Raw genomic sequence first — 11,042 nt, 5'->3', positions numbered from 1 at the left:
CAGCTAACTTATCTTCTCAACCTTCCTGTTTGGATATCAACCAAACCTGAACACCACCACCACATCTGAACAGCTTCTGCCACCTCAGAATGAGAGGACACATGATGTTGAGAGGTGTGCTTTATCTCACAGGAACATCTCTCCATCTCCTTGGTTTTAAAGTAGCGTAACTCTTCAAAATGGCTGAATGAATAAAATGGGAACAAATAATTTTTTTCTAAACTCTCCTCGCAACCTTCAGCCCATGTATTCTCTGTACACTAGTATCCCACATCCCAGGAAGGAACCCTGACCAGCCAAGACACCCAATTACAATAAAATGCAGATAAAGAATGCTTTAAAGTCTAGGAATTCAGAAGAGATGTTTCAGCCAAGCTGGAAGGATACACAGGTTTTTTCAAAGACAAACCTATCCAAAGACTACTTTGCTAATCCTGGTTTTCATTGCCACACCTTAGCAATTACTTAGTCAAGGATATCTTGCAAAAATCAGAGAAAAAAAATAATCAGATTGCTGTTTATTATTTTCCTCTGTAGGTACCTTTCCTACTGTTCCTAGCAGCTTTGACTATAATAGACACCAGTGAGTTATAGCAGAAGTTAGAGAGTGAAGGACTCTGCTCTAGCAATGCTGAAGAAGGTATTGAAAGGTGAATATTAGAGAAGGAAAGAGGTTTCATAGAGTTTCTGAGGTAGGAAACTAAAATTTCAAAGGAAAGGGAACCATGTACAGTATGAAATGAATTAGGAAAAGGAAGCACGCAGCTTACACCACAAAATTTGCATCTGTCTATAAAATACACCCATTTCAATGTTTCTTTCAGCAATTCAATTGGGAACTGTTTGTGAAGCAACTCCATGAGAGACTAGACTGTTTTTACCACATTGAATCAACAGATACAGATACTATTAGCTATTCTGTTGTATATTCACTGCCTGGTAATCATTACAGAGGTATTTCTCACAGGGGGAAGCTGTTTCCAGACAGCACAAGCAGCAGCAAAGCTCAGCTTCTTTGTCTGCAGGCAGGCAAAGACAAGTGATCTCCATACCCACCTTAAAAGAGATTATTGGCAGCCCCAACACACCTATAAGCAGAATTAACCCAGTCAATCATAGAAACAGAAACAAGAAGCAGGATATAAGTCTCTCTCCAGATTTCTTCCACTGCAAAACTCATAAAACAATGAGAATAGCAAATTGTCTCTGCAGCATCAGAGCAAACCTGTACAAATCATATGAACAAACAGCTGAGGAAGTACATAAGAGGGATGCCCTCTGAGAACACAAGTATCTTGCTTGCTTTATTTTATTAACCATAAAGGGCCCTCATGCTGGATTCACAACCATGTAAATCAGAGTATATCAGCGACATTTTTGCACAACTCCAGTCCAAAACAGAATAGACAAAAAAGGCTATGAAGCACATAGATTTTGGTTTATTTTTAATTATGAGGTAAGTGCAAAAATATTAGCATAAGGTTTTGCTATTGCTTAACATTTTTTGCTTCCTCTTAATGCTAGTATTCCTTTTCTCCAGTAGGATGACAGCAGCAGAGCATGCTCAATATATTGAGCATCAAGACTTATTTGCTTAAGACTTACCCGGAGGAACAGTAAGTTTGACATTTACCAAAACAAGAACTCATTTTCTAGACTGTTAGTCACTGTATACTTTCATTACTGTAACCAGAGGTCCCACGTGCCCTATCCCAGGTAAATAGAAATTGAGAAGGCAACAGCCACCTAAGAGAAGTTTGGCTTAACCACCCCCACACCAGGAGGGAGGGTATTGGTACTCAGAACCAGAAGCACAGTGTGGGTGGTGCTGACATGGTTACAGTTTAGGGTTAAGCCATGCTGGCTGGACAGAAGCAGAAGAGTTGCAGCAAGGCAGGTTGAGATCAGAAATAAGAGAAGGCAGGTGCCCACCCACCCAGGGAGCAGCAAGAGTTATGTTCACGGGACAGCACAGAGGTTACAGTGCCAAGGAGTCCTAAAGAAGCTGGCAATGTCAAAATAACATCAGACACCCACAGCAGTGGAAAGATGTACCAGGAACAATGTCAAGGATTAAGGCTTTGGTTTGAGCAGACAGGATGAGGGGAGAAGATGAAGAATTAAGGTACAGAGCATGACCTCAATTTAATCTGTCAATTCAACCCAGCCATATCCAGCAAGAGACCGACCCAGACGCACTAAGTTGGCAGACCAGAATCAACCAGCTCAATCATGCGACCATCATCTCTTAAACCACTTCCCTGCCTCATTCACTGGAAACTAACTCCTTCAGTAAAGGACACAGGGCTCCACTGTGCAGTAACTTCCTTTTCATCCATTGTTGGAAACTACCCTAGTTCACTGTTCATCCTGTGCCTCGCAAAACATGGCTTCATGGAAAATAAGAGCCTTTCCAAGAAAGCACACTATGCTTGAGCATAGCTTCTTAGTGCTTTACTTTGTAACATTAGCCTTCTGTCAGGATTGGATTTTTGATGTAGTTTCTTGATTAAAAATAAATAAACCAAGCTTCACTGTGTAGCATCATCATTGTCCCTATCATACACGATTAGCAGAACATGAACTTTGAAATGACAGCAACAATCTCTTTCAGTTAAACAAATGGAGGAATGGTAGTGACTTCAAGTCAGTGTGATGACTGGTGAATGGGAAACAGACTTCAACCACACGCTTCATAGCTACTTGGGAGGTGGCAACACTCAGCCGCCTGGGTTGAATCCCAAGTGCTCTTCAGCATTTGGAGCGATCATGCAGCGAGTGCTCTTGGAACACATTTCTGGGCTCACAGAGGAGGTGGTGGTGATTGGGAAAAGCAAGCATGGATTTACCAAGGCTAAAATGGTGCTTGACCAACCTGATAAAATGACTGAATCTATAATTGAGTGCACAACATGCATCATTCACCTCAACTTCAGCAAGGTTTCCACATGGTCTTCACAGCATTCTTCCAGCCCAGTTAGAGCATTATAGTCTGAATGGGTGAACAGCTAGATGGTAAAAATTTTTTTGATAATTGAATTCATAGAGCAGTGGCTAATGGGTCATTGTCTACCTGGATACCAGCAACAAAAGGAGTACCACAGGAGTCTACTTGGGACCTGTCCTGTTTAATGCCTTTATCAATGACCTGGAGAAGGTGACAGTGAACTCTTGTCAAGTATGCAGATGACAGCAAATTAGTGGGATCAGCTAATACACTAAAGAGCAAGGCTGCCAGTCAGAGAAACTGAGTCAGGGTGGAGGAATGGGCTGACAGGAACCTAATAAAATTCAACAACTGCAAAGTCCTGTATCTGGTGGGAATAACCCCTGCAGTGACACAGGTTGGGGACTGACCTGTTGGGGAGCAGCTCCACTGGAAAGGATTTGGGGATCTTGGTGGACAGAAGGGTGCACAGGAGCCAGCAGTGTGCCCTGGCAGCAAGGCAGGTCAACAATGTCCTGGGCTCCGTGAACAGGAGCACAGCCAGTAAATGGAGGGATGCAATTATTCCCCACTACTCACCACTTTTTGCACCGCACCTAGATACTGTATTCTTTTTTGGTCCCTCGAATGGAAGGAAGACATCAATAAACTGGAACAAATCTGGTGGAGAGCCACCAAGATTTTCAGGGGCTGAAGTACTTGCGCTGTGGGGAAAGTCTGAGAGAATGGAGTTTGTTCAGTCTAGAGAGAACGTAATATGCTTAAAGAACTTGCAGAGCTGAAAAATACTAAGAAAAGACAAATTACCATCAGGAGCTCATGGAAATTCCCACCATACTCAAAGCATGTCTAATTTAAGAGCCAAGACACAAGCCACACCCACAGGTTTGGCCTGACAGACCAGAAACACCTTTATTAAGCACAATTAATTTAATAAAGAGTCCCAGGGAGAGGTTCTTATTTGCGTGGTGTACTGGTGCAATCCTCTGCAAGCACTGATAAAAGATTTTCCCAGCTGACTGTTGAGAATGTCAAAGTGTCACTGAACAAAAAGCCCATTCCTGCTGCAGAAGCAATATGTACAAGAGGAAAGGACGTGAGTGCTCAAGTTTTCACTGTCCACTTGTGATCTTGTTGCAGGCTCAGTATCAAAGCAGATTTCCCTAGGATGACCCAGTCCTGCCTAGTTTATACTACGGAGGCCACATTATGCACTAACTGCCCTGCAGTGTACCAGGCCAAGAACAGACATGTGGCTGCCCCATAGATACCATAAAATGTTACCAACTCCTGCAACATAACACATTCACTAGCCTTTGAAGCCTGTGTGACTGCAGAGAGGGAATAAAGCTGTGCCTCCTCTTTGCAACCTGATGTCTTAACAGCACATTCTGCAGGGGATCCTGCCCTCGCACTTGAGGCCATAGCGCTGCCACCTCCCCCTCTCCCTGCTCTGCTTTTGTTTGTGGAAGCAAACACAATTATCCAGAGAGAGAGTTAGTCAGTGACTTCCCACTAACTCATACACTTCTGTTTGTTAGTGTATTTAATCAGTGTTCCCACTAGAGCAAGTCTGTGTGGAGTTCATGTGTAGTAGGACAAGCTACTCAGCAATATCAATGTGCAGCAATATAAGCAAACAGCCAAAGCATTGCCAAGGCCATGCTCTTGCTTTGCCAAGTTCCAAAGCATGTGCAGAGCACTGCCAGAGTCAGACCCACAGCCTAGGAGGCACCAGGAAACAGCGATGAGGCTGACTGGGAGCAGCTGTCCTGGCCAACAATTTCAGGGCTCTGGCCATACTAGTTGCAGTGCTGCGAGGACAATGTGTACCCCACAGGTCGGTGTCTGGAGGGGAGGGAGAGCAGCCCCGCAGGCATTACTTAATCACATGGCACTGACTCATCTGTGCAGCCCCTGACACCCAGAAGCAGGGTTTGACTCTGCAAGCGAGATAGTACCTGTGCGTACACAGCAAGTACTTACCTCCTGACAAGTCAGAGGCTCCAGAATCAGTGGAAGCCTGTGCAGAATATACACCTGGTGAATGTGCATGCTCATGCGCACCAAATGAATCATCCAGCACAGATCCCACATTGAACTTTTGCCCTTACATTCGTTTACAATTAACATTTGAATTAACAGCATTGTTATTTTTATTCACTACAGTCTGGAGAGGAAAAAATAAATCAGGAATACCTACTATATAAAGTAACCTGTAATCACACTGATCAATCCAGTTCACTAAATCCCCTCCATAAGGTTAAAAAAAATAAAATCTGTGTTCTAAAAAACAGTTTAAAAAACCCCACTAAAACTATGTCTGTCCCTCAAAACAGCTGCTGAGCACACAGATGTTACCACCTCCTAAGAATAATAAAATTGACTTAATAGAAGTAGACATCAGCTTGAATCAAGACACAAAGGATTAAAGCACCACAGGGAAAACAGTCACAATAGCAGATATTGCCTCACCCACTCTGCACCTCTAATGGACATCATTCAGCCTCTCCATCTTGATGGGCCAGAACACAAGGCCTCTCCCAATTTAATCTCCATTCCAAGGAAAGGGGTTGAAAACAAGCCAAAGCAAGCCTTTTTTTATCTTTTATTTTGTTTATGCAAAACAAGCAAGTTCAATAAATTCACCTCAGAGACCTAGAGTCTAAACATAAGCAAGCCAGTTCAGGATGTAAACAGAGAACACAATGCCTGCTCAGGCCAGGATACTGTACATCTAGAACCACCACCATCTTATCAGTCCAAGGCACTGAAGATTTCCCCTTCTAGTAGGGGATTGCAAGCAAGGTTGCAAAACATTTTAGGTATTGCTAAATGGTATTTCTTGGTTACAGGGACTGCTGTGGATCCTGGTGTAGCGCAAAGTACTTTTCACACTATACCCTGAAGTCCGAAAGCAGAGGTTATAAATGTAGTATCAGCATTTGAAACCTGGCTGGCCAGCAACCCTCATCAGTTTGCCAACAGTAATTAGTTTACCTTCTTCACAAGATAAGTCACTCAACTTTTCTGCCTTACATTTTCAATTTCACTATCTCAAGGATGTGCTTCCTAATTGTACAAACATATCCTTTTAAAGACTAGGAAAGAGTTAAATAACTAGTGAATAACAGAAAAGTTATCAAAACTTTTCAAAAGAGACATTAAGGCAAAGAGCCATGATACAATCCTGAAACCGTCAGTGTATCAAACAGCCAGTCTAGCCACTGATGGCTGTACAGACCTACTCTCTGCTGACTCTTCCACCTCCATCCTACCTCTTTCTTCCTGAAAGGCACGGGAAAGGTCCAAGTGGCACTGAAATAAAACCTGGGAGTAACCTGAGGAAGGATCAATTTGCCGCACTTGCAACATTTCCTAGTTCATCATGATACTCCTGCCTATATCTCCTCCAGATGAAGAGTAGATTATAACAGGGCAAGGTTGATTCTTCTGGCATATTTATGGAGCCTGAGAGGTATCAAGAGTAAAAAATACTACCTGCCAAATGAGGTGGGGAATGTGATTTACTTCCAGGTTCCCTTGCCTGTTTCTCAAATATCAGCTGAACTTATCCCAAGCACTGGTGTGCACAGCTGCAGTTGTATATGCCATTTATTTTTTCCAAAGACAGGAAGCCAGGAAGTGTCTTCACCTCTTTATAGATTTATTAACTTCTACTGGATTTAGACCTACTCTTAAAGTCTCACTCAATTTCTTTCCTGTCTGCCCCCCAATGGGGTCACAGATCTGAAAACGTTTCAGTACACTGTGCTTACCTACAGAAACCTGATTTCTGTGCAAAAAGAGCATTTAAACACATGTAATGAGCACCCCTAATAGAAGTGATTTTATTAGCAGAGCCACTATTCTTTTAGTAATTGTTTTACTTAACACCTGCGAGACCCCTATTATGTATCTGGCCAGAGTTCCTTCATCCAAAGTACATAATGTCTTCTTAATTCACTGCTCCATTTAAAACTTGGTATGTTGAGTGCCAGAAGTGCCTGCCCACTGTATGTAATTTATGTTTTCAACCCATTCCCCCTTCCCTCTCGTCTAGCATCCTGCCCTTCAAAAAGTAGGGTGTAACCTTCATGCACATTCACCCAACTTCTATGTAACCTGCTTCTTGGAATTTGTGAGGTCATGAGTTATGGCCTCCACGTGTTCCTAAATACCTATATACTTTCAAACAAACCAGGATGGGGATGTTTTTAGAAATACAGTCAGTCCTCTCCCCTGCTAAAAATATTTGGGCAGCCTGGCTCAAGTTTTCACGTCCCCTAAAAATCATTGATAAAGGATTCTCATGTCAGATCTGCAAATGAATAAGCTTGGTTTTAGACATCATTTTTCACCTGTGACTCTCCATGGTGCTTTACCAAGGAGGAACAGGTATTTATCTCATTTAATGAATGATGGAGACAAATACATTCAGTCCATAGCAAGTTCAGTAATGACTCCTACAGATGACTGTGGGAACTCTGTTCACTAACTCAGCTAGTGTGGGACTAATAATTTTCATATGACGAAAAGTTACACAAAGAACATCATCTTATCTGGTTCTTCACAAAAGCAAACCACTCCAGAAATTTTAACTAACATAAGAAAAACATTTTGCATATTACATTACTGGGAAGCAACTCCATTTTTGTAATAGGCTGCCCAAGCCTCAAAAAGTTTGGTCAATGAGTCTTTGTTAATTACTGTAAATTACTTTTCTATATATAAAAGCAACAAACTGTCTTTCCAAAAATACAGAGAAATTGAAATAGGACAAGTATGATATCAGCAGCTTTTACTTTTTTTCCCTGTGGTCTTAATCAAATGTGAGATTTGTGTTAGAAAAAGGGTCTCCCTCAGTGTAGCAGACAAAGGCACAACAGTTTCTAATGGCTGGCAAATTAAGCTGGGCACATTCACATTAGAAACAGTCTTTTTAAAAAGTACTGAAGACAGCAATTAACTGTTGAAACAGGTTACTGAGGATAGTAACAACTATCTCCCTCACTGGAAACTTTCAGCTAAAGCTGTTGGTTATGAAGTAGTAACTACATTAACGGAATTTCTGTGGTTGTCTTTATGAGTAAGTTAAAATAAATTATCCCCAGATTGGGATATAAATCTCCAGAGTTTATTGTCCTCCTTTAAAGGCCAGTAGAGCTATACTTACATTAACTTATCCTATATATTGAAAGCTCTTATCAAATTGACTTAAAAAAAACATGTCCCATTTTCATCTTTGTAGAATGAGGTCACTGAAAGCACGTACAAAACTAACAATTTGACACGGGGAGGAAAACATTTCAGGCAAAGCATCCATTCTGAAACATTTCAAACAATTTTATTAAACAATCATGTTTTACATGCCATCAGACCTAACCCCTGAAGTGCGAAAATGTTTCTGAGGTATTAAGACTGGAGGAAAACAGGCACAGTATTGGTTGTTAGGGATACCACACTACAGCACATTGGACTTTGCAAACAACAGGCCTTTATACAGCATTTGCAGGATCAGAGAAAACTGAGAACAAGTCTGTGTTTGTCTTTAGTCTTGAGAGCCAAAAAGCCCTGATCATTAGCCAGTTGTGTCACGTCAATGAAAACACAGACATGGTTAACACAAGATGATGATAAATATCAATGAGGTGTTTCTAGGCCAATATGTACAGTACATGAATAGTGAAATTTAAATGCTGTATGTGTGACCAAAATCCCAACTGTCTATCCAGTCCAGCTTAATATATGTTGTGTCTACAGTGGCCTCTCTAGAACCAGCATTGTTGTCTATTCTACACAGCTATGCCACTGCCCTCTGCTCCTCTTTGAGGGCACCTGGTCACTCACACTCACTTCAGATAAGTCTGATGTTTATCAGATTAACTAGAGTCAACAGTACAGTACTGCTTGTGGCCTGTTATCCTCCTAGTTGTCCTCTTCCCCTCATACATGCAGTGAACAAGTCTAATCCATGTGGAAAATCTGGTAAAGAAGTAAGCGTTGATTTACCACTCTTCATGTAGAAAGGAAAGCCTTATATGAGAACTGCAAAACCCATGGGGCAAAATTGGCCCTTACAAATTAGGATATTAATGAGAGTTTTACTCAACTGCCAAATTGTGCTCCAAAAATAATTTCGTATGAGAAAAGTTTGGGCATTACTTGTTTGTATCAGCTTGCCTGTTCAAGGAATCAGGGGGGAAAGGAACACTTTTCCCCTTGGAGCAGTTCCTGGGGTTACAATTTGACTGAAGGCTGCAGATGTGGCAATTCTGTACAGAATTAACTTTCTGCTGAACATTAGTTAGATTTAAAGCTCTCACTAATTCTCCTTCAGTGATTTTGCTGGAAAAAGTTTTCCACCTCAAGAACTATGGCATTGTTCCCTGGGACTAACTGCAGTTTGACCTAAGCTATTTGATTCAAAGACATGCAGCAAAATTATATCCTTCACATGATATCACCACAACTGAATGGAAGATAAATCTAAGAAAACATTTCCAAATGAATGATAAGCAAAAGTCACTTATTTTAAGTCTCTCCAGGGTTATTTTTAGCCAAGAGAGATAAAAACAAGTTCCTCCTGAGACAAAATTGTTTTTTCATATTTGTGAAAAATACCATGACAAAATAGAAGTGATCCTTATCTTAGTAGATGTTTATGAACTTATGAAAGTTTCTGAATGTGTCAGGTTTTGCATGAAGAGTGGCATACTTGGAAAGATTCTCACCTTCAGCATCTTCAGCTTTGAGACCTTACTGGGAAGCTGGAGACACAAGTTCTATTGTCAGCACACCCATGGGCATAACATCATACAGTCTGACCACAAACACAATTGAGATTCTCATAATTTTCTAGGATTGTTACCTAATATCACTGCTGCTTACCTACACAATAACATCTAGCAAATCTACAAATATAGAATAGCTGGAATAGAAGCTGGATACAGCTGGAGTGTTGCCTTAATATTACTTTTTAATGGAATCATATTTCATGGACAAAAAAGGCAACCCCAAAGAAAAAGTGCAAGTAAATCATCACTTTCAGTTGAAAACTGGGTTTCGGATGCCACTCAGGACTGAACTGTTGGGCCACTTTCTGTGCAGAAGAGTTAGGGAACATAAGAAAAAGAAAATGCTTGTGATTCCTAAGATGACAACGCCTGAAATCAGTGTACTGGTGACTGCGTTCAGCTGGAAAGGAGGTCCGTTTGGATGAGCTGCAAGGAAAACAAGTAAGACCTGGTTACAATCTCTCAGCAGTGCCAGCCACTTCTGTCTTTCCATACAACACCCTGTACACAGAATAATTACAATGAAGGGACTAAAACTGATACTTCAGAATGAGCACCTGTCTACTTGGATAAAGCTTATCTAAGTATACTCTGAAAATAGTTATTAGTTCTTTCAATATCCAACATTCTGGGCAATAGAGACAGTAAGGATACTTCTAAGGCATAATCCCTCATATGCTAGTGACCAACCTTGAACTGTGCTATTTAAGGCAAGACTATCATTTGTCCAAGAACTATCAAGGCAGAGGTATATGAATTTGTGACCTAATCAAGTTAATGAAAGGATTTCTTCGCTGATAGCATTGCCCACATCTCAATTCAAAGTGTATATAAATCCTTAACAGACATATCTGGCACCAGATACCTGAGCTACTCTAAGCTTGTTTGTATGCCTTCACGAAAGGATTCTTACCACATTTATCAATTCTCAGGTAGAAGAGGTAACATATTTACTATTTAGTGTAGCTCAACAGGCTGTTCATGGACTGGTTCCTGGATACTGAAACACACACATCCAGCCTGTACCATCTTTTCCAGAAGGAGGGAAAAAAACATTTGAGTGGTAGGTGCTACCCAAAGCACCAATGCGTGTTTGCCTAAGAGCTGTGTTTGCCATTACCAGTGCTGGAGAGTGAGGTGAAATGACAACACAGCTTCTACGTGGGAAACCAGACTGCTCCTTCCAAAAGCAGCCACCTGCCCTCAAACATCATCAGTCCCTCCCTCATCACCAAAGCTGAAAAAAGTCAGCTCTGTTGATGAGGTTGCTCTCCCCTTCTCAACATTGTGCTGCCTTC

At 41.3% G+C, this 11,042-nt stretch overlaps 1 protein-coding gene across 4 annotated transcripts in view; it reads right to left on the bottom strand.

Moving 5' to 3' along the window:
- Positions 1-8,272: 8,272 nt before the first annotated feature.
- The window catches only part of ZPLD1 (zona pellucida like domain containing 1), a 157,595-nt gene continuing 154,825 nt past the window's right edge, over positions 8,273-11,042 (bottom strand). For all 4 annotated transcript variants that reach the window (XM_074816816.1, XM_074816818.1, XM_074816817.1 and 1 more), the window contains one exon: positions 8,273-10,170. In XM_074816816.1, coding sequence (XP_074672917.1) covers positions 9,995-10,170 — 176 coding nt within the window. In that variant the 3' untranslated portion in view covers positions 8,273-9,994. The remainder of the gene's footprint in view (positions 10,171-11,042) is intronic.

Source organism: Strix aluco, chromosome 2 (genome assembly GCF_031877795.1).
Source record: "Strix aluco isolate bStrAlu1 chromosome 2, bStrAlu1.hap1, whole genome shotgun sequence".
Lineage (NCBI taxonomy): Eukaryota > Metazoa > Chordata > Aves > Strigiformes > Strigidae > Strix > Strix aluco.
The sequence above is the reverse complement of the archived record's forward strand: the minus strand, read 5'-3'. Positions and strand labels throughout refer to the sequence as shown.